This window comes from Biomphalaria glabrata, chromosome 11, assembly GCF_947242115.1.
Source record: "Biomphalaria glabrata chromosome 11, xgBioGlab47.1, whole genome shotgun sequence".
NCBI classification, from domain to species: domain Eukaryota; kingdom Metazoa; phylum Mollusca; class Gastropoda; family Planorbidae; genus Biomphalaria; species Biomphalaria glabrata.
In genome coordinates this window covers 5,500,561-5,527,803 of record NC_074721.1, presented here as the reverse complement: position 1 = coordinate 5,527,803, position 27,243 = coordinate 5,500,561, and the positions used below count along the sequence as shown (strand labels likewise).

Below are 27,243 nucleotides of genomic sequence, written 5' to 3'. Positions count from 1 at the left end.
TAGTTTTGTTAAAGCAAGTACTATTTCCTTGGACTTATTATTCGGTATGATTGTTGGACCCCTGTTTAGGGTGAGTTACTTCGTTTGTGGTATCTATTATATGTTCTATGAGGTTGTCACTATTTCTGGTTTTAGATTAGAAGTTGAGTTTTTTTTGTTTTTGCCAGTGTTGGAGTTGTGTTACTGAACATGACTCTTTGCCTGTGTTGGCGAGCCTTATCCTCTCAAAAGTATCTATTACAGTCTTGAGTGTCATTGTCAGATTGGCGATCATTGACGACGTTGAGTGTCAGTGACCTTTACAGAAGAGTTGGGTGCCATTTGGGGATCAATTGAATTCTAACATTGGCGATGTGGTCATTATTGTGACGTCATTCGGTCAGCGTCTGGTTTACTATGAAATCATGTTGACAAGTTTGTAGCAGTGGCAACGTGCTTATTTGTAATTATCGAATACATATATCATATATGCATATATACCATTATACTATTTATTATTTCTATCATTCTCATTGTAAATCTATAATATAAAGCAGAAAGTAAGGCTGATGTATGTATGTGCCGAATAAAATCAAAACAGTTTGACCAATCTTGATAAAACCGTAGTAAATGTTTAATGTCACTCCCACAACCGGAGGAAGGCCCCAAGAATATACAAAAAGTACCTAACTGTATCTCTATTAAAGAACAAAACTTTTTAACAAATCTGGTTAACCCCTTTTTACAAGTACTATATATTTGATATGAATATGAGGCTGAACGGGTAAACCCATTTTCACACTCTACTTTAATTTTCGAGTCAAATGTGAAGGGAACATTCTTCGTGTTTAAAGATTAACCTAAATCTAATCAAGTAGATCAGTAATACCCAGACTTAGTCCCGCAGGCCGTGGGTCATATCCAGCTAGTATACATATATAAGCGTCATATAATTAAATTGTTAATTTTGTTATTTAAATCATCCACCTAGTTGGTTCCTCTATGTACGACTGTGTGTGAAGGATGTTCTTGTCAGGCTGAAACTCGGGACCTAAACTTTGTTAAGCCATTGAGCAACATATATAAATCTTAACCCTGATGCTCCCTTATACACAGTATCCTTATACACTTAATTTTTAGACCCATCAGTTGTACACTTCTCGTCTGCCGGCATTATAACCCTCTCCCCCTCAACCACACTAACACAATTCGCACATTAGTTGTAGATGAAACCCTACTCCCCCAACAGCAAACGTTTTAGCCCTTGTATACTCTGCAGAACAGCCAGCATTACAATAACATCGCATAATCTTTTTGACATTCTTGAATACAAAAGCTTCATTCCCAACCACGAACTTTTCAGCCACCACAATTTTAGTCTTGCATCTTTCAAATAAAAGGCCAGTACATCACAGTTTGAAATACAGTGTACACTTGTTTGTATCACCTATGCATCCTAACGTATGACAATGCCCCCATGCTAGCCACCTTTTTTTTACCAGTAAATAACAGATTCACTGATAAATTAATCATTTTAGCTTTGCACTTATCGAGGAACTGTTTTGTTAAAATACCCCTAAAAAAAACAAACAAACAAACACACCTACACTTTTAATATCCCCTTATATTCACTGTGCAATACTGGGATCCTTGCGCGAACAGGTATTCCCAGCATCTTTACAATCCTGGCTTGGACATGTTTGCCGAATGGGAGGACAATCACATCCCGAAAGTCATTCTTTACGGACAACTCGCGTCTGGCTCAAGAAAATCCGGTCACCTCACCTCCGTTACATGGATGTAATAAAGAGCGACCTCATTTCTGTGAAAATTGATACTGACCATCGGGAAGACATAGCCCTTGACCGCACTAGATGGAGAGAGACGGTGACCAAGAAAGCTATGGAAAGCGAAAAAACACGGGCCTCAGCTCTGGAAGAAAACCATGCCACACGGAAAATGGCCAGCTCCTCTACCACCCAAGGTGAAAGCCACCTTGACCTGCAATATATGTGGACGAGAGTGTCACTCCAAAATAGGGCTCCAGAGCCACATGAGATGTTCGAGATGGGCCAACATATTCACTGTGACATTGATGAATATTAAACTATTTTGAAGAGCACATTTAACATCAACCTTTTCAAGATAATTAACTTTTAATACCGTCGGCAATAAATGCGCTGTTCGTCAAATGTGAACTGAACATATTATAATATCTATGAGATCTCCAATTTATGTTTCGTAGAATATTTCATTAGTTTTGGAGAAGAACCTTTCAATTATACTCACTTCTGATGCATTTATTATTTAAGACATAATGTCTGCACTGCAGTTTCACAATGGCGTGTCTAATTACATATTTATTTGAACGATTTTGAAAGTAATAATGTTTTAGCCACATTTATTTACTCTTCAAATTTATGCGCAAATTGTGCAAATGTATGTGCTATTTTAGACGTTTATAAGTAAAATCATTGTATGAAATATTTCTGATGAAAGCAAGCTTGAATAATTTTTTTTCTGAAATACATTAGCAGTAAGTAATGTTTATAATTATACAATAATAAATCGAAACTATTAAAACACTTTTCTAATGATAATATTTAAAAGAGATTTTACGATTACGTTTGACTACGAAATGAAATTGAATTAGTGTGTAAATTATTTTAAAAAATAGTAAAGTTCACCTTTTAGACCTTGCATTCTATGGGGCAGATGATGTATAGGTCACCTGTTACTTTGGCCCACGGTAAGCGAGGGTGCCGTGTGGCCAGCACAACGACCAACCGCCTTTACATTTCTAGAACTTATTTCATGCACCCATTAGAGCTGGGTGGATTCAGGGGCGACCTAAAGATGCCGAAATTTAAAAATCCCAAGTCATTATCAGCTTTCAAACCCTGGCCACTCAGTTCGGAAGCCAAGTGCTTAATCACTCAGCCGCCACGCTTCCATTATTTACTTCTTATTAATTTTGCTTATTTATTAATTTTCTTAAGAGCGATGACATTGTAAAAATAAAAGTGTTTAGGATTTTTATAAAATGCCTTATTATTACATGTTTGTATTTTTTTTTTACAAGTGAATAATGGTTCTTTACAAAATAATAATAATAATAAAAAAAAAAATTAAAAATTCATTAAAAGAAAAATAATCGTTATGACAGATTCGCAACACGAACGTCGCAATTCAGGAATAACCGCCATTGCTCAACAACTGGCTCCAGTTCGAAACCGTTTTTTTTTAATCATGTTTGTATGGAGAAAGGATTGTAATTTTTGGATAATTTGTACTTCATATCGTTTGATTTCATTGTGGAATGTGAAATAATATTGAAATATGTCTTTCGTTCTGCAATTACTAAACCAGTGGACACATTAGTGAACACATTGGGTCGCCTTTAAGTTTGTATCCAAAAACAAAAGCTCTTTGCTATCTTGTTACGGATCTAAATGATTAGTACTGTAACTTCAAAACTTTTGCAGTTTTTTGAGAATATTCATTAGTTCAACTATAAGCACACCAAAAGAATGATATATAATATATAATGATTGTATGTTATTGGCGGAATAGATCGATCCGCCTGCCTAAAAAAATCAATGTCTACCAGGCAGTGGTTCTCTCAACCATTTTATTGGATCTGAGACATGGACACTATACAGAAAGCAATTAAGACTTTTTGAGCGCTTCCACCAAAAATGATTGCTCTCCATCGTGGACATACAGTGGACATACGGTGTCAGGACAGCACTACAAACAGCGATGTCCTTTCGAACGCCGGTAAGGACAGTATAGACTTCTTATGGTACGACAGCTACGCTGGGAAGGGCACGTATCCCGTATGGGAGACGAACGTATGCCAAAGGCAGTCTTTTTGGGTGAGCTAAAAGGTGATCGACGTAACAAAGGCGACTCACGGAAACGCTTCAAAGACCAGCTTAGAAACCAACTTGCCTTATCTGACATAGAAGAGAGCACCTTGGTGCATGCGACCTCAGAACGAGACACTGGTGGTCATTAACATAGGCCGCGGGATACACATTTGAGACCAAAAGAAAATCCGCTGCCAAGGACAGGCGCAGACGGCGAAAAGAAAATCTACATCGACCACCTGCGGACAATGGTTATGCTTACCCTGGATGTGGCAAAATATGTAGGTCACAGCTGGGGCTGAGCAGCCACGGGAAATACTGCATTCCTCACTAATATTCGGACTCCAAGACAAGACTTATTATAATTATATTATTTTTTATGCATACTTTATGCATACCCCTAACAAACCAGTATTATAATAAGGAAATATTTACCACTATATAGATAGGTTTTAATTATCATGCTTTCTTTTAAAATTTTAACAGAGAAGAAAATGGCGACCCGCATTACTAAAGTTGGAGTCAAGGAGAGTGTGATTAATAATAAAACAAAAGTTTTAGACGAAATGAGGGCTAAAGAAACTGATGCGATTGAAAAGGAATTGGAGAAACCCACAATCAAACTAAATACCAAGCTACTTCAATTGTTGAATGTTATTTCTGACTTTGCGCAGACGACCTCTATCAATGGCATTGTTTTTATCTGTAATTCAACCGTGTTTCTTTAAGAATAATTTGGATAGTAATTTTTCTTCTCGGAGTTGCAGGTTTGAGTTATCATTCTTATGGGTAAGTATGCATTTTTTCCCTCTACTGATTTTTATCAAATTTATATTAAGTCGCTCTGTCTGTCTGTCTGCTAAGTAATTTATAATCTGTATTTTTTCCCATTTCCTATTCTCGTATTAAGTTAAAACTTTTCACTATTATTCTTTGAGCTTGACAAGATATGAATCAATAATAAAAAAATTAGTTAATTAATTTTATTTGATTAATTGTTTTGTTTGATTTCGATACAAGGGGAATAATTGCTACTTTAAAAAAAAGATGTGTGTATATATATATATATATATATATATATATATATATATATATATATATATATATATATATATATATATATGGGTTAAGGCCCCTAATTACATGTTTACACTTTTTTTCTCCCACTTCTCATTCTCGGACCAAGTTGAAATTTCGCATAATTATTCATAGTCGATGACAATACGCAAATCCCTGTACTTTTCAGGTAAATGGTAGTAATTAGCGGTATTTCCAATTAAATAAGCAATGGTATTTAAAACTATTTAATTTTCTATTGTCTGTTACAAGGATTTCAGTAGCATTCCGTTATCTTTCAGGCTGAGAAGCAATGTCCCAAATATTGCAAACCATCATCGCTTTTGTCGTACTATAAATAAATGTAATGTTTCTAAATTAAATTAGTAAAAACATTCATGTATTAACACACCACAATTACATCAATATAAGTATATTTATGTAATTTTCAGAGCGATATAAAATCCACAGGGAACAACGAAAACTACAAACAAAATAAATTTTTTGCCTCTATTTATTTCAAAAAACGATTAATTATTTAATTATTTTTATTGATTCATAATTTTGTTAGGGAAATTAATAATTGTAACAAGGTTTGAACTTGAACCGAGAAAAGGAAGTGGGAGTAATAACGTGTTCCAAGTTGGTAACAGACTGACAAACAGTTGATATAAGTTTTGTAATAAAAACTAGTCGACCCCACGGCGTAGAATACACCGCTAATTAGTGACGGGTGAACACATCCTGAAAGACACACTTGTCCGAATGGGATGGGCTTGGGCAAACGACTGTGAGTGAATGAAAAGAAAGAACTCTGGAGAGAGCAACATACAGTTGTCCATGACTGATAACAGGCTTTGGAAGATACTAGCATATCTTTTTCAATGTTTGGTCTTGTGCTTTATAACTAGCAGGGCATTGTCTGAGCGTAAAGGTAAAAGGCAAATTTAAATCTGATGGAGTCAGGGATATCTGGGGAATAAGGACAGTTTGCGAGGTAGCAGCTGCGATAGTCTTACAGTACGACGCCATAGTTTTCCCAATGTTCGCAAACAAAGCTTACAGCCATCTTGCGAAGTTCGAGAGCAACAGTTTTGTCGATGACATTTTTTTCCAGAAATATGCGACTGATAGAAATAAACAGTTACCTGATGCAGGAATTTCGACTACATTGAAAGACCTGTTGACTCCACGAAATATATGTGAAGCCGTGGCCATGGTTAGGAAACGAAGGGCAATACGAAGGAGCAAAATCAAAACAAAGCTACAGAAAAAAAACATACAACTATTTTAATGACACCAGATATTGACGTGTGTAAAGAAACAAACACACATAAATGTAGTCAAATAAAGAATGTATAAAGAGAAAGATTATTTGTTCTCCCCCCCCCCTCTTATTTTCTGAGCCGTGCTCTTTAGCCGTTATTATTTTGATTATTTGTATGCAAGTACAAGTGTGCCTTGTAGCAGTTTCAATATATATTTATATGAAACTTTACAATGCAACTCCAGCTGTCACTCTCACTCATTTTTCCGCTCTCTCTCTACAAGTTCCAAATTCTGACTACAAGTTCTCTCTACAACTCTAACTAACTAACTAACATTACAAAAATCAAAACTTTAACGGTTTTTTTTCTCCCGTACTATTTCACATGTACCTATACAGACACACCATTTAGACACTTTTATTGCCTCGCGTCTCACAGCCACCCATCCATCACCCACCCGTATCGTATCAACAAACATCAAATTCATCCAGACATTGACACATGCCTCTGTAGTCTTTCCAGCGTCCACATATGCATTTTTTTTTGGCATGTAGTAACACAAATGAATAGTTAATTTAATCAAAAGCTCACAAAAAAATTGCCAGAGACCAATCGGCCACTTTTGACCAGTAGTTCGTTACCACATCACAGGCCTGACGCTAGGACATGTGTCTTGGCTATTGGTCTAAACTGTCCACAGGTTGCGCAGGTAAGTGCTCATATAACGATCAGTCTTCAGCAGTCTCGAAGCCCGTCATTTAAGTACATGAGTAATAAAGAAAACATGTTAGCATTGATAGGCCTATATTTGATTTCTATGTATTATCTAGTGTTTAAGGATTTTCTTAAACAGCAAACAGAAGTACAAACCACATGCTCAGAAACTGGTTCTTCGTCCTCTCAGGCAATACTGTTGTTGCCAAATAAAAAAAAGAAAAAATTCAAATTAACTTTTGTCTACAATTTTTATTCCATTCTTGAAACAAATATTTTGATGTAATCAGCATCAGTTTCTAATATTGTTTTGAAATCTAGTGGAGTTGACCTGGCCCATAATTGAAATCCAGATCCCGAGTATAAGCGAGACCATGTTAACGAGTGGTCTCGGTATACGTGTCTTGCTACAAAGATGTTGTGGAGACGTCAAACTGTGTTTTGTGATGGATGCCTGTCTGTGATGCAGTTAACTGTTGATGCTTGTCAGATTATGACTAATTACTCAGCAAATGTCTGCGTTTCTTATTCAGGTGTATTCCAGTGTAATTAACTAACAACACAATCAAGTACCACCTGTTTTAATAAGTAGAGAGATGAGTCCGAAACACTAATGAACAATGAATAAAGTATTTAAGGGCCACAGTCTAAGTCTCTGTCAATAAAACACGTCTTTACCCTATAGAATCCTATCGCTGATTTTCTGTCTCTAAGAAGCCTCCAACCCAACTAAGTCAAAGCGTCACTAGTCCCGTTCAGTTTATGTCTACTATGGTGCGTCTCTACCTAACTAAAATATAAACTAAGTGTGTAACAGTTTATATGGGATTAAATGTGTTGGAACTAGAGACTACCACAGTCTGACATTTTGCTTTATTGTCTCATTAATTTTTATATTAAGTAATGCTAAATAATTGTGTAGAATTCTAGTATTATTATTGACATTGTTTCTTTCTAGATTGATATCAGATTATTTGAGTTACAAGACTAAAGTCACTGTCGATCACATCTACACAGAGAAATTTCCACCGTTTGCGATAACTTTTTGCAACCACAATGCAATTCGATTGTCCAAGGTGTGTAACTGTCAAACTGTAAGATTGTTCAAAGTAACTGTTGAACTGTAAGATTGCCCAAGATGTGTAACTGTCAAACTGTAAGATTGTTCAAAGTAACTTTTGAACTGTAAGATTGCCCAAGGTAACTGTCAAACCTGTAAGATTGTCTAAGGTAATTGTCAAACCTGTAAGATTGTCTAAGGTAATAGTCAAACCTGTAAGATTGTCCGAGGTAACTGTAATACTATAAGATTGTCAAAGGTGTATACTGTCAAACTGTAACATTATGTAAGGTAACTGTCATACTGCAAGATAGCCCAAGGTGTGTACTGTCAAACTATAAGATTGTCCAAGGTAACTTTCAAACTGCAAGAGTGTCCAAGGTAACTGCCAAACTGTAAAATTGTCCAAGATGTGTTTGTACTGTTGAACTGTAATAATGTCCAAGATGTGTGTGTACTGTCAAACTATAAGATTGACCAAGGTAACTTTCAAACCTGTAAGATTGTCTAAGTTAATTGTCAAACCTGTAATATTGTCCAAGGTGACTGTAATACTATAAGATTGTCAAAGGTGTATACTGTCAAACTGTAACATTATGTAAGGTAGCTGTCAAACTGCAAGATAGCCCAAGGTGTGTACTGTCAAACTATAAGATTGTCCAAGGTAACTTTCAAACTGTAAGAGTGTCCTAGGTAACTGTCAACTGTAAAATTGTCCAACATGTGTTTGTACTGTCGAACTGTAATACTGTCCTAGATGTGTGTGTACTGTCAAACTGTAAGGTTGTCCAAAGTGTTTACGGTAAAAATGTTACATTGTTCAAGGTAACTTTCAAACTAAAAGAATGCATGTCTAGATAATAAAAAAAAAGCTTTTTTAGAAATAGTAGACTAAACGGCCTGAACCATAACTTTCAAATACAAAAACAAAACTTGATAAATAATGAAAAAAAAAGTCACTGCGAAAAAAATCGTTTTAACATCTTTAATATCGATATGCAAATAACAACTTTTGACATTTATATTTCTATTTATAGTTGCATAAAATAGAAAAACTACAACTCTGGGAAAGCGCCATAAGAAAGAAAGAGAATAAAAGGTAGGCACAAATTGTCAGAGTCTGATATTTCTGTGTTTGTTTTTCATTATAATGAAAAGAAATAATTACAAATTGAAAGTAACTTTTGATTTTTTTTTATTTTTTTTACTACTACTTTTACACACACACACAAAAATGTTTATTTTTTTTAAATAGAAAAAATCTATTTAATATGCATATACGTGGAACCTAATATTAAACAACAATTTTTAAGTAGCTTTTTTTTATATTATCTCGTGAACTTCACGTGGTAAGATTGCAGCTGGAGCATGTAACTAAAAGATTTTTTTTTGTTTGTTTGTTTTTTTTTGTTAGGGAATTTTTTTTTTCTAGAGGCTTTGAATGAGATATAGACCATTTACAACATAATTAGATCAATCAGATAATCATTATACGGCATCAGATAAGCCAGATTTACACCTAACTTCACCTATCCGTCTGTCTTTTCGCCCGTTGGGGCACCACGAAAAATCGGTCATCCTTCTTTATCCATTCTTCTGTCATTTGCCTTTGGTAAAATTTCATTGTGATGTTCTTTCTGACAATATTGAAGCCTGACTTTTTGCCTGCCTGGGTGGACACTTCAGGAGCCGAGTATGAGTTTATTTATGCATCAGAAACTGTCTTTGTAAGCTTGTTTTTTTTTTAAGTTTCTATGCAGTTACGAATTGAACAGAGGTATTATAAAAATATGATTTCAAAATCGTATTATTCTGGAAATGGTAAGTTTGTGTTACCTTTGAAAAAAAAATGGTTCTTTATTTTTAGGTAAAATAATTGTTTGTTAAACTAATGGACCAAAATCTATTCGTTTAACTTCCTAAGTACACTATCTCGAATGGATACGACGTGGTTATCTCCCCATTGATTATTGAAGGAAGGATTATTACTTATAAGACACGATTACTAATTATATAGTGTACGACTGTCAGGCTTGAGATTAATTTCTTGTACTTAGTAGATATAGGCATTATCATATTTATGGTTTACGAGAACATGAATATTTTTTTGTTACAAGATGGAATCTAACATGTTTTACTTACATACATATTCTAATTTTTTTTATTATTCTCACAGTTTCTTTGATCAAGAATTTAAAACATTCTTGGAAACATTAGAGATCGAGTCTTTGGAAACAAATTCAGTGGTAAGTTCATAAGAGTTTAAATTCTTTTTTTATTGAAAAAAAATGTGAGTATTACATACATGATTATGACATCTACTGTCGCAGTACTTGCAATTCGAGTAGATGTAGATCTAGAAAGGATGGGACAAAAAATGTATGTTTCTTATTAAGTGTCTGGTCATGCTGTTAGTGCTCTGGACTGTTTTTCGATGGTTAGGGTTTGAACTTGGCCCGTCAACCATCCCCCTGCGTCTTGATGGAGGTTTGGGATATGATGTAATTATCTTTAAATCTGAAGAAACATCCGAAACGGAACGTACTTTAGGGTCATCAGTCTGTCGGTAATTCCTTTGTGACGCCCAACTAATTTGGTGATGTTAGCCAGTATTACGTACCTTTGGGTCATGAGTCTGTCGGTAATTCCTTTGTGACGCCCAACTAATTTGGTGATGTTAGCCAGTATTACGTACCTTTGTGTCATGAGTCTGTCGGTATATTAATCACACTAAACAACACCTAATGCAAGCAACAGCAAGACATCTTTAATCACACTAAACAACACCTAATGCAAGCAACAGCAAGACATCTTTAATCACACTAAACAACACCTAATGCAAGCAGCAGCAAGACATCTTTAATCACACTAAACAACACCTAATGCAAGCAGCAGCAAGACATCTTTAATCACACTAAACAACACCTAATGCAAGCAACAGCAAGACATCTTTAATCACACTAAACAACACCTAATGCAAGCAACAGCAAGACATCTTTAATCACACTAAACAACTCCTAATGCAAGCAGCAGCAAGACATCTTTAATCACACTAAACAACACCTAATGCAAGCAACATCAAGACATCTTTAATCACACTAAACAACACCTAATGCAAGCAACAACAAGACATCTTTAATCACACTAAACAACACCTAATGCAAGCAACAGCAAGACATCTTTAATCACACTAAACAACACCTAATGCAAGCAACATCAAGACATCTTTAATCACACTAAACAACACCTAATGCAAGCAACATCAAGACATCTTTAATCACACTAAACAACACCTAATGCAAGCAACAACAAGACATCTTTAATCACACTAAACAACACCTAATGCAAGCAGCAGAAAGACATCTTTAATCACACTAAACAACACCTAATGCAAGCAACAGCAAGACATCTTTAATCACACTAAACAACACCTAATGCAAGCAAAAGCAAGACATCTTTAATCACACTAAACAACACCTAATGTAAGCAGCAGCAAGACATCTTTAATCACACTTAGCAACACCTAATGCAAGCAACAGCAAGACATCTTTAATCACACTAAGCAACACCTAATGCAAGCAACAGCAAGAATTCTTTAATCACACTAAACAACACCTAATGCAAGCAGCAGCAAGACATCTTTAATCACACTAAACAACACCTAATGCAAGCAGCAGCAAGACATCTTTAATCACACTAAACAACACCTAATGCAAGCAACAGCAAGACATCTTTAATCACACTAAACAACTCCTAATGCAAGCAGCAGCAAGACATCTTTAATCACACTAAACAACACCTAATGCAAGCAACATCAAGACATCTTTAATCACACTAAACAACACCTAATGCAAGCAACAACAAGACATCTTTAATCACACTAAACAACACCTAATGCAAGCAACAGCAAGACATCTTTAATCACACTAAACAACACCTAATGCAAGCAACATCAAGACATCTTTAATCACACTAAACAACACCTAATGCAAGCAACATCAAGACATCTTTAATCACACTAAACAACACCTAATGCAAGCAACAACAAGACATCTTTAATCACACTAAACAACACCTAATGCAAGCAGCAGAAAGACATCTTTAATCACACTAAACAACACCTAATGCAAGCAACAGCAAGACATCTTTAATCACACTAAACAACACCTAATGCAAGCAAAAGCAAGACATCTTTAATCACACTAAACAACACCTAATGTAAGCAGCAGCAAGACATCTTTAATCACACTTAGCAACACCTAATGCAAGCAACAGCAAGACATCTTTAATCACACTAAGCAACACCTAATGCAAGCAACAGCAAGAATTCTTTAATCACACTAAACAACACCTAATGCAAGCAGCAGCAAGACATCTTTAATCACACTAAACAACACCTAATGCAAGCAGCAGCAAGACATCTTTAATCACACTAAACAACACCTAATGCAAGCAACAGCAAGACATCTTTAATCACACTAAACAACACCTAATGCAAGCAACAGCAAGACATCTTTAATCACACTAAACAACACCTAATGCAAGCAGCAGCAAGACATCTTTAATCACACTAAACAACACCTAATGCAAGCAACAGCAAGACATCTTTAATCACAATAAACAACACCTAATGCAAGCAGCAGCAAGACATCTTTAATCACACTAAACAACACCTAATGCAAGCAACAGCAAGACTTCTTTAATCACACTAAACAACACCTAATGCAAGCAGCAGCAAGACATCTTTAATCACACTAAACAACACCTAATGCAAGCAACAGCAAGACATCTTTAATCACACTAAACAACACCTAATACAAGCAACAGCAAGACATCTTTAATCACAATAAACAACACCTAATACAAGCAACAGCAAGACATCTTTAATCACACTAAACAACACCTAATGCAAGCAGCAGCAAGACATCTTTAATCACACTAAACAACACCTAATGCAAGCAGCAGCAAGACATCTTTAATCACACTAAACAACACCTAATGCAAGCAGCAGCAAGACATCTTTAATCACAATAAACAACACCTAATGCAAGCAGCAGCAAGACATCTTTAATCACACTAAACAACACCTAATGCAATGAACACAGAAGAATGTCGACACAGGGTGTCAGGCATTTACACCGCTGGTGCAGGTATGTGTCTCCGAGCATCGCTCGCCGATACATGTTACCGAGGCTAACTTAAACTTGACGATCATAAACGGGCCTTGGGGAAGATAATTAGGGTCATGAACCTCTCACTGATTTTTTTTAATCCCTACTATTTTGGTTACTGATGTTAGAGGCTATTACTTACTCTGTGTCTAGAAAAACTAAAACACTTTTTACGGTGGAAACGGCATCAGTTTATTTTCCTCACAAATAAAATCGCCCAAACAGAGGCCAAAAAGTCTTACCAAAAGTAGATCGAAGGTGATTAGTGAAAAGCTGGATCCTTTCAGAAATTGGATTATTACAACGTTGGAATTAAGGCTAAAAAAAAGGTTTAAGTTTAAAATAAAAGCCTTAACATAATCTTATACATTTTTGTATAATCTTTTTTTTTTTAGAAATAAACTATAAACTTGTTTCATTGATCTATGAGCTCTGCAATGTTATAAACAAAAGGCATTAAGCAATAAAAGCATTGAAACAAACATTTGCATGATCTTAATTTGAACTCATGGCTCAGGCCTCTTCAAGTGTACTAATTCAACTTATTCCATCACTCAAGTACAATTTATTTCCCTTATTCGATACCAAAACAAAATAAGTAATAGTCAAAAGTTTATTAACTAATTAGTTGTTTTTTTTATTTACTCTTGTTTTGTCAGGTACAAGAAATAATGTGTGCAAAATGGTCATATTCTAGCTTAATTACACATTTTATTTTTATTTTTCTAGGGTAAAACATCTGAGATAACTGGACTGGCCTTTGGCATGCTTATATACTGGCCGGTCAGCGATATACTTGAAAGAGAAGCGTTGACTTCAAAGTATGTATCAATTGTTTGTTCTGTGTGTGTGATCCTAATAATAGATATAATAATAATAGTAGATATTTTAAGCAGAACACATAAAGCCTAAGACATTATTAACCACAGGAAATTATTGATATTGATATATAACGTTCACATTGCCAATTTGTCTAAAATATTCATTATAAAAGAATTTGGTCGACAAAATAGTAACATGCTAGTATCACTGATAAATGAGCTTGTCTAGCTTGTGAGTTTATAATCCAGACCATTATGCTAGCGGTCGTCTAAGTCTAAGTGTTTCCCAAACTTCTGACATGTGTGTATTCCTTCTATAATTTTCGTAATAATGAGTGCCCTTCGCCAAAAAAAAATGGATTGATTATAACACTCTTATATAAATATAATTTATATAAATCAAGGATAGAAAACAACAGATTGAACAAATAAACCATTTGTTCGTATTTCTAATTATCATTCTACAAATTGTACAGCCACTCTCACCCCATCCCCCTCTCGTTTCCGCCACTCGCGATTTAAGTTGAAAACTATTTGTAACATATTGTAGATATTTTGAGTTAGGTAATTCATTATGTAGGTATTAGGATTATTATTGATGAGTATATTCCTTATTTATTATAATGTTATACAGTTTACCTGTGAGAAAAGGGTGGGGGGAAAGCCAGCTACGCTTACCAAGCCAAAGTGTAGTCAGCTTAATAATTAGCTTTGGGCTTGACTGAAATATTCCTCTACAGTTTCATCTCTTATCATGTTTATATAATGGTTATGAATGGCTTGTAGGTGTGATCTTAATATTATCATCCGTTTGGACTCTCTTTCCTTTTATGTTAAGGATAATAGAATCATATATCATTGTGTTTGTTTCTTTAAAGAGAAGTTGTCAATGAAGCTGGACACCAGATTCACGATTTGGTTTTATGGTGCAGTGGGTGTGACTTAAGGTACATTGACCATATACAAAATATTAGGACAATAGTCTTTTTTTTTCCTTGTATGTATATCTGTTATTATTTATTGCTCAATACTGACATGTATCTTACTAAATTCGATATATATATATATATATATATATATATATATATATATATATATATATATATTCTTTCTTAGCGACTACACGACCTTTGCGACAACAAGATATGGCAATTGCTACACATTGCAGTACATTGAAGTCAGTGATGTAGATCCAGGTACGTTTGGAGTGCAATGTAACTCACTCGGTACTGAATACTATGAACATGTTGTCATTAAAGTCTATAATTTCATTAGAGAATACCTGGTGGGGACAAATATATGATACAAAAACATGGATTAATCTGAACATGTGACAAAAACATGGATTAATCTGAACATGTGACAAAAACATGTATTAATCTGAACATGTGACAAAATATTTTTAAAAATGTACATTAATCAAATACTTAAATAATAACAAACTCAAATAAGCTAATTTTCTTGTTATTTATTTATTTATTGTATCAAAGTTTTTTTCCCCCTATTAACCATGGGCCTTCATAACATTCTGAAAATATAAGTAGTAAAAAATATAAGACAGTTCCACGAGAGTATTTTTCAGAAAAAATATTAAAATCAGATAAACTCCATTAGTGGTAAAATTGTACTTACAAATGCTGATGTTTGGTACTGATGACTAAATGGGGTTCAAGTTCTGAACTGAATAGGCTTACTGACATGGATTGAGCCTATTGAAATATACTCATCTGAAAGTAGTCTATCTCCATCTTCCTTACCATAGGTACCAAAATAGACGATTAAATGTTCATCAGTTAATGTAGTTCATGTTAATAAGAAAAACCAAGTTGGTATTTCTGGCTGATTCAGGCAATCCATAGCATGCTGTAATGACATTTTTAAAGAAAGAGTACTTAAGTGACTTTGTCAAATCATATAGAAAGATGTGACTTGATCTCTATATCTTTTAGGTATTTTATTAAGTTATCTTTCTAATATAATCTAACAAGTTTTTCTTGTAGTTTTCTGTCATAAATATCTCTAGCTTTAGTCATTTTACTAATGACATTACAATGGACATAAATCATTAAACTCTGTTATAGTTATTTTATTTTTTCTTGTATTTAGGATAAAATTACTATTATATTGCATCTTTGTTTTGTGTTCTAGTTTGACCTGTAAAAAATGTATTATGAAATCCTTGTGCTTCGTTAGAATTAATACATTCCGTATAGCCTACTGAACCAACAAAACTAAACATTTTTGATTAATTGCAGATGTCGAAGTTAAAAAAAAAAATCTCTTCCTGCATCAAGCACAAGAAAGTTGTCTTATGTTGCGTGATTCTGAAATAAAAGCTTCGAAACTTTCGCGAACATTCGATTGGCATACGTGTAATTATAACATACCCAATCCTCAGGGCCGCTCCTAACAATTGCGGGGCCCTATGCGAAACTGATTGCGCAGGGCCTACTCTGGGTGGCAATACAGAAATAAGTGAAAATTAAGATTTTGTATTAGAAAAAAAAATTCGACTTTGAACTTTATTCATTCTTTACTAAGTACAAAATTGCGATCAAATTAACTTTACTTTACGAACCTTGCAACCTTTGACATATTTATATGCCAGTGACTACAAAAGTAAATAAAGTATTGGAACTTCCGGTTCAGGTAAAAATTCGCCCGATTATTCCATTTTTTTTTACATCAAAGCTGACAATGCCTTTTTTTCTTTTATCGCGCGTAGGATTGGCGTTTTCCGCAATGAATGACACCTACAAATGACATTTCGTCTATTTTTCAGATTTTTATGATTTTTCAGGAGATTTTAATAAATTTGGGAGATTTCCATGAATTTTTCGCATATTTTTTCAACTTTATTACTACTCCTAGAATTAGCGGTGCCTATAAAAGCGCGGAGCCCACTGCGACCGCATGGGTTTGCAGTGGCCTAAGGATGGCCCTGCCAATCCTCATGACAAGCATATGTCTATAATGTACTAATTTTTTCCCCGCCATTTCTTACAAAAAAAGTTAAAGGGCAGAAGACACCCCAAGATTTAAAGCTGTACATGTACTTGGAACCAGACGAATATATTCCTATATTAACACAAAGTAAAGGCGTTCAGATAGAAATACACGAGTTGGGAGCATTACCCGATCCTGAAAATAAAGGCATATCTCTCTTACCTGGGACACAGTCTAACATTGCCTTGCGACTGGTACGTTTTTGTGATATATATATAATATATATATTTATATATGTGCTTTTTTGTGACGGTATTCACCGGTACCATCACCTTTTTCAATGTGGGGGAAAAATTATTACTTTTCTTGTATAATAACTTTTATTATTCATTTATTAGTAGTTAAAAGTTAGGCATGCCATCACTGAGTACCGGCATCTATTTTTTTTTACAAAAATACTATATATATATATATATATATATATATATATTTATATATATATATTTATATATATATATATATATATATATATATATATATATATATATATAGAGAGAGAGAGAGAGAGAGAGAGAGATAGATAGACAGACAGACAGACATATAGACAGACAGACAGACAGACAGACAGACAGACAGATAGATAGATAGATAGATAGATAGATAGATAGATAGATAGATAGATAGATAGACAGATAGATTGATTGATTGATTGATTGATTGATTGAGATTGTTAGAGATAGATAGATAGATAGATAGATAGATAGATAGATAGATAGACAGACAGACAGACAGACAGACAGACAGACAGACAGACAGATAGATAGATAGGTAGATAGATAGATAGATATATAGATTGATTGATTGATTGATTGATTGATTGATAGAGATTGAAAGAGATTGATAGAGATAGATAGATAGATAGATAGACAGACAGACAGACAGATAGATAGACAGATAGTAAGATAGATAGATAGATAGATAGATAGATAGATAGATAGATAGATAGATAGATAGATAGATAGATAGATAAGTGTTTGATAAAAAATAGATTTGGATATAAAATTATTGAATTTACAGACTAAATCCATTCACATGAAGAGACCTTATGGTGATTGTATGGACATGAGTGATATAAATACTACAAACTTTTATCAATTGAACTATAGCTATGGAATTAAGGTCAGTATGTGAACGCTTTTTTTAAAACAATTCTCTTATTTGGTTCACGTAATTTCTCCTACTAACCAAACTCGGATCAAATGGAAACTTTGCACAATTATCTATTTCTCCCTAATAAAACACCACTCAATCGATAAATGGTCCAATTATTTCGCAAAACTTAATTTAGCTAATTCATTTGTAAATAGAAAAAAGGAGTTAAACGTTACATTATTAAGAGATATAGCAGTGATTTAGCAGTTCTTCCCTTTAGATAATCTTTGTTTCAAAAAGAAATCATTCGTAAATGGAGGGTCGGTGGATAAGTGGTAAAGCGCTTAGCTTCTATACCGGAGAGTCCCGGTTTCATATCCTTGTGAAGTCTGGGATTTTTTTATTTCGGAAACTTTACCGTTCCTCTGAGTTCACCCAGCACTAATGGGTACCTCCCAGACATTAATTGGGGAAAAGTTTATCATTGTGCTGGCCTCCAATGTGTGTCCTGCGGCCTTCCGGCCTTGTACATTTTTATATGTATAAACTCGTATGCACGTCGTTTAATGTTCAAAACGTATCAATAATATCAGACGCGTCTTTGCTTTGAATGATAGCATTAATTAATCAACATCTGCAATGAAATCTCAATACTGACATTGGCAACTCAGGACTGACTTGTACACTTTTGAAAAACAACACTGATTATGGCCGTCACAAAACAGCAATGCGACACCGATCTCTAGCAACACAAGCAAGAGTAACATCATTGCTGACAGAGTAACCCAATACTGAAACTTACTTGAAAAATAAATAATAGGATTAATTTAAAACGAGAAATACGAACGAATCCACTTATAGAATATAGCAATAGGAAATAAAATTCACTTTAAACAAGGGTCAAAGAGTCCTACTAAAGAATATGTCCAAGGCAATAAGACTAAGGTTGTCTTTTGAACTGGAGGCGCGGTTTCCTGAGCGGTAAAGTGCTTGGCTTCCGAACCGGGAGTCCCGGGTTTGAATCCATGTGAAGACTGGGATTTTAAATACCGGGATCTTCGGGCGGCTCTGAGTCCGCCCATCTGTAATGGGTACCTGACAATAGTTGGGGAAAAGTAAAGGCGGTTGGTCGTTGTGCTGGCCACATGACACCTTTGTTAACCGTAGGCCATAGAAACAGATGACCTTTACATCATCTGCCCTATAGATCGCAAGGCCTGAAAGAGGAACTTGTCTTTTACACTAAGAAACTTTTCCGGACCCAAAACACAGTTTCTTAAATAAGCTGAAGATTGCGAATGGTTACCAACTGACGTCAAAAGAAATCCTGACGTAGCCACAAGGGAAATAAGTGCTCAGTGCCAATTACGTCATTGAATCTAGAACGTAGCAACAGAAAGAAAAGTGGTGGCTATTATAAAAAAAGTGGCTCTGTCACTTCGTGTACCATTATATAACACTAATAATATCAAAACATTTTCAAACCAAGATTAACTGTGACAGCAGCTATATTTTTTTTTATTTTGTGTGACCCGCAGTGGCCGCCGAGGCCTACTAATTTTTCTTTGTTTTGTTTTTCAGTTTTGCGAGAAACTCATTTTAGCAGATATTGTTCAAGAAAAATGTGGCTGTTTGTCAATGCTGTTTGATTTGCTGGTGGACGTCAAGGAAAATAAAGAGATTCACAGTTGTATAGAAAATAAAACTGGTAAGCACACTCTTGAATCTTAGTTGAAAAACAAATTTTATTATTCTTTTATTTTAGCGGGCGTCGATAGGGGGAAAAAAAACTCTTTTAGCTAGCTTTGTTCATCCTGATTGTCCGTTGCTTTTCCGTTTCCTAGTTTTTAGATGTCGAAAACAAAAATAGTTATTGACAATTTATTTTCACTATATTTTGTCTCGTCATAAGTTTAGACAAAATGACGGTTTTCGATTTCCCTTGAAAGCAAATCACTTTATTTCTAAAATTAGTTATGAAAAGAAATTATTCTTAAAACATTACATAGAAGGTGCAAGGCACACCGATTCGTTCATAACACCGTGTGTCTTTTGCGAACCGAGCGACCCAGGGCAGAAGCATAGTGAGGTTGGGCAAGGGGGATACGATGCCTCGGGCGCAACCATCAGGGGGCGCCACACGCAGAGAGGAGATATTTTTATTAGGTAATACATTCTAGTGCTCTATTAATATTATTATTAAATAATTTTATTTCTGAACCTATATTATTATGGGATGTTCATAAAATATTTCTAAGCCTATATTTCTATGTGATGTTCATGAAATATTTCTAAGCATATATTTCTATGTGATGTTCATGGAAACTGGAGGGGGGGGGGGGGGCGCCAATAAAGTTTCTTTCCCCGGGTGCACGTTTTGCTCACTACGTCTCTGGTCCAGGGTTCGAATCTCATTGAAGACTGTGATAATTTAATTTTGTGAATTTAGGGCGCTCTGATCTCACCCAACTCTAATGGATACCTGGTTGGTGAAAGTAAAAAGGTTTGTCGTTGTGCTGGCCACATGACACCCACGTCTACCGTCGGCCATAGAAACCGATGACCGTTACATCATCTGTCCTATAGATCCCAGTGTTTGAACGGACGATCCCGTAGTTAAAAATGACAGCCGTAACTAGGATTCGAACACGGGAACTCGATTCCAAAGCCAAGTGCTTTACTGCACAACCACAATGGAACCTCCCAAATAAAACAATCTTGAAATTGTTTACCTTAGAATTTTTTTAATGAAATAAATGAATCGCTCATTATGTTTTGTAAAAAATATTTTTAATAAGCTTTAATATTTTAGCTTTCAAATAATGTAATAGACTCAGATAAATTACTTATTCAACAGAGCATGATTGCCAATGGAAAGTCTTGCGCAATGACAGACATCTAGTGGATTGTAAAATACCGTGCAGGTTTGTTTATAGTTTTTTTTTTGGCTTATTACAAAGCTTATATGAACTCAATCTGTCTGTCTGTCTGTCTGGCACAAATTTTGAACACGCCATTTCTCACAATTTCCATTCTGGGATCAAGCCGAAACTCTATACAATTATTCAATGTTCCTAACAAACATGAATCAATAAAAAAAATATTAACCAATTAGTTATATAGTGGCAATTATTTTATTTTGTTTTTATATTGAAAAAAGGAAATAAATCTTGCAGTATAAATTGCTTTGGTTTAACGCTATTTTCATGGCAAGCTTATACAAAGTGTAATTGTATCAATTAGTTTGTATTAGTCGTGTAATTAAGGTTGAAATAGATCTAGACCAGCAACAATAAATCTGTGCTATTAGGATTTTTTAGCTTGTTTTTTTTTTTAAGTATTTTCTATGATTATCTTGTTTTAAAGATGAAGTTGTTCTGTTATTTGAATATGCATATGGCGATTGAAGTAATTGGTGAGGTGGGTCAGTCTATTTCATCAAAGGAGAATAATTAATGGTTTGTTCTCAGTCTTAATTAAAGCCTAGATCTGATAGGTCTTGGAAATTCATTTCTTGTGATGGTTTACTTAAGAACACAAAAGAAAATGGGCAGCGTCTAAATCGAACACTCTTTCTAAAAGCCAAAACTGAAGTTATTTAGAAAGTTTTAGTCGCGTGTAGTAGAGCAGTAAGTGTGGTAGACACGTGACCTCCAACGGATGTACCAAAGCAGCAAAGGCAGAAATGGTCATGCTAATTACTTAAGAGGAACGTTCATTAATTTTATTGATACATCATTTTAGATATTATCGACTTACATGTTTGAATGATTTTTTAAATAAGGTTATTCTTTCCACATTTCAGTGAAAGCTCCTACTCCTACAGTGTTAGTTCTTCAGAGTGGCCTGATGATGCCCTTGCGGTAATAATTTCAAACATAATCTAAGATTGAAACCATGTAATACAACCTTTGTTTTGCCGCCCTCAGTATTAGAAAGACAATGGGCTAATAAGATAAGAGCTAAGGTTGTCGACCACACATTATTTGTCACATGTATAAGCAGCTTTTGAATCGAAAGAAATAGTTTTAACTGCAATATACACAAGTAGTTTAAAATATTAAAAACAAAAAAGGTCCTTCATCAGCTAATTGTTTTTGTTTGTTTATTTTGTAGCTGATGAAGGCCTCATGGCCCGAACGTCCTTTGTTTTACTTGGTCCGGCAAGGTCACATATATTCACATTTAAAATATGCATTAGGATTATCGGCTCGTGATTTCCGCACTATTGACTTCCGAATACGTCAACTCACTTGGATGTGGTATCTGGTAATAGATTGTTTCTCTTCTTTTTTTTCATTATTACGATATGTAATAAGTGTTTTTAAGGGAAGGACTTATGGAACTTTTTGTTGTAACTACCGATGGTTTTGAGGACCTGTCTCTACTTCTTGCAGTCATTTGAGTCTTGAGTGGGACAAGAACACCAAGAAATTTGGCATTCTACTTCCTGAATACCGTTCTTCCGAGGAAAAAAAATAAATATTGTGTATTCTAAGAAGAGGTCCTTTTTCTTGGGTAGAAATTTAGCCATATTTTTGTGGTATGGCATGTCCCCCCCCCCCCAGACGGAGCCACTGGATTGATTGATAGAAGAGGATTTCTCGTACATTTGTGTCTGTTATTACGTGTGAAAGCTATGGCAGCGAGCGACCTTAATTATTGCCCTTGGGTGCATGTAAATGTGAGAGCCTGCTAGATATTATGAAATTTGAGAGGGAGAGGAGTCTGCCCTGCTTGTATGGCCAGATTTCTCTTGAGTGGGGAGTGGATTAACGAAATATTCTAAATATCTCCTGTGACAAAGGAGGCCGGGCTAGATAGAGCCAAGCTAAAGGACACAACTAGTTCACCTGACAGAAACCGCAAAGTTTACGTCAGTCAGCCTATATTTTGCCCATTGGAAAAACCTGCGAATCAAACCAGGTTCCATAAATATTTAGTTAACCCTTGAGTTGAGTTTTCAGCCAGTACTATCCGCTGTTCGGAGAGCCCCTCTCTGGACATTTAATCAAAATTTACACTCGCTGCTTGCACTTTCAGTCGCAGCAACGAAATAGTCATTTATAATGTTAATTTATTTAGGAAATTATTAGCTGTTTAGATTGTAATTGCATTATCCTTTTTAATTATTGTTTGTTTTAAATATACCTTATTTATCTTTATGAAACAGACAATTTTTGTGAACTTTCTGTGTAACAAAAATTCCATATCTTCCGAAAGATGTGAAGAGTTACGAAATCAAAGTGGAAGACAACTGAGGTACAGCTTTTGAAACTTCTTCCTATGTCTATAAAATAGTATTTCTGAGGCGCTATTTCAACGGTTCTCAACCTTTTAAGCTTGGCGACCCCATTTTAGAATTCCCCACTCTGTCGCGACCCCCCCCCCCCCGCATACAGCAATAGAAGAATAGACAAAAACGATTCTTATTTTCGATGGTCTTAGGCTACCCCTGGCAAATCGTCAATCGACCCCCAAGGGGTCGCGATCCACAGGTTGAGAACCCCTGCGCTATTTGATTATAAGCTGGTCATGTGGTAACGTTGTATAAAGGCTGCCCCGAACTATTTATTTCATTTGCACATGATAATAATCATATTAGTTAATTATTATTAATTTATACAAATGTGTTGTTTTTTTTCACTTTAATTGCATGAAAAAGGTACTTCCCTTTCCAGTCATGGTAGGTCTTGGTAAGATTAAGGGAGAGTGCAGTATCTAACGTTGCTACACAATCCTGGGCTGTAATCTAAATATCTGCCACATTCTCTGGCAGCGGTTCTCATTCTTTTTTGCTCGGCGAGTCTTTTGCCATTCCTCACTACGCCGCAACCCCCCAAAAATAAATTATTTTCATTCATTAATATAAGTACTATGCTTTCGCTAATGTCGACTTAGTAAGCTCAACAACTGATGTTAAAACGAAAACCGAGGTATGCTTTAAAAAAAGAAAAGTCTGTTCTCTGCAGTGGGCCTATATTTCCTTTGTGGTCTGAAAAATGCGCTATTTGCCTTGACAAGGCTATTTACTTTCATCGCTGTCCTGCATTGTGCGGACGTTTCAGCAGGCGACTTTAATAAGGAGATCTTTTTTTGACTCGATGCCGCTTAGACATGTCATTCCATTCAGCTTGCTTTTCAAGTTGTACTCTCACAATTCATTATCTTATCTTCTTCTTATCTTATATAATATAGACGTTACTTCAAAAAAGAAGATGATTACGTCCTACGCGTCATGCATTAGTATGGGAATCACTATCTTCTCTTGTAAAAAAAACACACCATACTTCAAAAAAAAAGATGATTACGTCCTAATCGTATTGTTAGGCTAGGCTAGGCTAGTCATTTTACATATGATGTGCACAAAAAGTTCTGATGCTGCTCGACTAGTTGTGGGAGATTTCAATCATCTTTCGTTAGCTCAACACTTGCCAACATATACTCAATATGTTAAATGTCCCACAAGGCACGATAAAACCTTGGACTTCTGTTATATCAACATAAAAATGGCCTACACATCTCGATCGTTATTTCCCCTCGGAGAGTCGGACCACACAATGATCCATCTTACACCCACGTACAAACCGGTTTTAAAAACAACAAAACCCGAAGTACAGTCCATCCAGTCATGGTCTGATGACGCTGTTTCACAGCTACAAAGTTGTCTGGAGCAAACAGATTGGGGCATATGTTTGTAAACAACTGCCCAGACAGATGAACTTACCACAACTGTTAATTCGTACATCCAGTTCTGTGAAAACATGATTGTACCAAAGAAGAAAATTAAAACATTCAGTAATAATAGACCCTGGATTACTAACATTGAAAATTAACATTCTGTCGTCATCGAGATGTACATAGAAGTCTATTTATAAAGCGCTGGTTATGTGTATATATTTTTCGTATGTGAATGTCGTTCGTATGTGCATCTATATTGTGTATCTATATTGTTATTGTACAGTAGTTACACTGAGGTTGTCAATTGTAGTCAAACTGAATTAACATTTGATTGGATCAATAAACGTTATCTTATCTTAACTATTCGTGAATATTTTTCGTTTTCCATCTTTTTCTCCAGGGAGAACTTTTTAAGTGTTAGACTTTTTTTCGACACACCATATGTTGATGTTTACACGGATATACCGGATGTTACTGTAAGATTTACTTTTTTATTACAATTTTTAGTATTTATGGTAACTTAATAATTAATGTTTCCTTTTTTAAAGTTGTTTTCCATAAGACAACACTGATTGTTCCAGTTCTAAAAATGAAGCACACACATTAGTTTTAAATTAAATTCTCAGAACAGGTTCTACAAAAATGTCATTCAATTTGATTCAAAAGACATTTTAAAACATTTTGAAGACATTTAGAAACATTTTGAAGACATTTAAAAACATTTTGAAGACATTTAGAAAGATATTTCACCTGTTTTTCTTTTTTCTTTTTTTTTTTAGCTGACAGATTTTTTGTGTAACTTCGGAGGGTGTGTTGGCCTGTGGATTGGGTTGTCAATTATAAGTGTGTTCGAGGTTCTTCAATTGATAGTTGACATCATACAGACTCTATGCAGGAGCACAATAATTCAAGATTGACCTTCCTATATTAACGACTTTAGTTGAATTATCAGCTAATATCTTTATTTTTTGTTCTTTTTTTTTTGTTGGAGTCTAGTGTACTTTAAGCGTACTTTTTGCTAACTTTTATGAAATAGCATGTTAAGTGTTAATTCAGATGTTTTAAAATAAAAACTTTCATTATATATAAACTAGAATATAAATTAGAAGATCTTTCATTCAAATAGTCTTTTTTTTTTTTTGCGAACTTATATGTATATCGATAGTTTATCAAAACTGTTTCTTATTGAGCTCCTAGGAGTTTTAAAAAAATATTCAAATCCATTTAAGATAGATTTACTGCATGAATATAAAATTGTTTCATTACTCAATCCATTAATGTTCGCTATTTTAATTTGCTTATATTTTCTTGACAAAAAAAAATATTATTTGGAGTCGTACGTTACTTTTCAATTATAATAAGGCTAGTCTTCGAGTCCGAAGATCATTGAGGAATGCAGTCCCAGCTGTGACCTAAATATTTCGCCACATCCAGGACAAGCATAACCATTGTCCGCAGGTGGTCGATTTAGATTTTCTTTTCGCCGTCTGCGTATGTCCTAGGCAGCAGATTTTCTTTAGGTCTCAAATGTGTATCCCGCGGCAGTCGTGAGTGACCTCCAGCTGTCTCGTTCTGAGGCCGCATGCAACCAGGTGCTCTCTTCTATGTCAACAAGCTGGTCTTTGAAGCGTTTCCGTGGGGAGCCTCAATGATATATTCTATGGATTTCTCAGATTTATTTTTAAATTGAAGGCACGTCATTAACCTGTATTTCTCAATGAAACAGCTGGGGAAAAGTGTACAAAAGTAGAATTAGAATCAAAACCTATATAAGGATATAATTTCAGAAGAAGTACTTAAGATGTATGTCATTTTACCCCAGTTGTATGTCTGAATTTTGTGTCAAATATACGTCTGACCTACAAGCCCTACACAGGCAGCAAGACAGCCTAGGATTGCAGAGTTTGTCAAATAGTAGATGCGCTTTCGTTAGAGAAAGAAGAGAGAAACGCAGGTTTGTCAATTTATTTGTCATGTAGCATTCTAAAATATTGCTTGTAGTTATAACTATGTATATATATGTGGGTGTGTGTGTATACTATACTGGTCTTTAAAGCGTTTCCGTCTGGCACCTATGTTGATGGTCAACCACCTTTCAGCTCACCAAAAGGGACAGCTTTTGGCATACGTTTGTTCCTTATATGGGATGCGTTGCCTTACACGGCATGGTTGTTGGACCATGGTGAGCATCTGTACGCATTAATTGCGAGCGATATGCATTCTTTTCATACCTTTTTTGTAACATTTGATTGTGGTAAATATTATTTTATTTTTATCAGTTTTGTTGTTACTGAACAATACGTTGCTTTATTCTGTATATTTAAGGTTGTGTTATTATTCATTCCCTTACACTATAGAAAATTCTACAATGCTTTTTATATATTTACATTTTCTTATTCTTTGATGATAATATCCCATACATATTTTATAAACAAAAAAAAATAAAGTATTTACTTTTCATATTTGTATACTTACAATTTTCATTTGTATCAATATCGTTAATTTTAATAACCAACTGATATA

General features: G+C 34.9%; 1 protein-coding gene and 2 long non-coding RNA genes across 3 annotated transcripts; all 3 read left to right on the top strand.

Moving 5' to 3' along the window:
* Positions 1-4,396: 4,396 nt before the first annotated feature.
* LOC129928939 (uncharacterized) lies at positions 4,397-9,037 on the top strand. Its single transcript, XR_008780441.1, has 3 exons — positions 4,397-4,640; positions 7,848-7,965; positions 8,987-9,037. It is a non-coding gene; the product is annotated as an uncharacterized LOC129928939 (long non-coding RNA).
* Positions 9,038-9,703: 666 nt separating this feature from the next.
* On the top strand, positions 9,704-21,926 carry LOC129921713 (amiloride-sensitive sodium channel subunit beta-like). The gene is made up of 10 exons (XM_056004269.1): positions 9,704-9,726; positions 10,126-10,195; positions 13,850-13,941; positions 14,820-14,888; positions 15,058-15,137; positions 16,954-17,141; positions 17,965-18,066; positions 19,621-19,747; positions 20,897-20,963; positions 21,845-21,926. Exons 1-10 carry the CDS (start codon positions 9,704-9,706, stop codon positions 21,924-21,926), a joined length of 900 nt encoding a protein of 299 aa, XP_055860244.1.
* A 1,289-nt stretch (positions 21,927-23,215) lies between these two features.
* On the top strand, positions 23,216-26,878 carry LOC129921805 (uncharacterized). The gene is made up of 3 exons (XR_008773783.1): positions 23,216-23,301; positions 25,121-25,196; positions 25,500-26,878. It is a non-coding gene; the product is annotated as an uncharacterized LOC129921805 (long non-coding RNA).
* Positions 26,879-27,243: the final 365 nt, after the last annotated feature.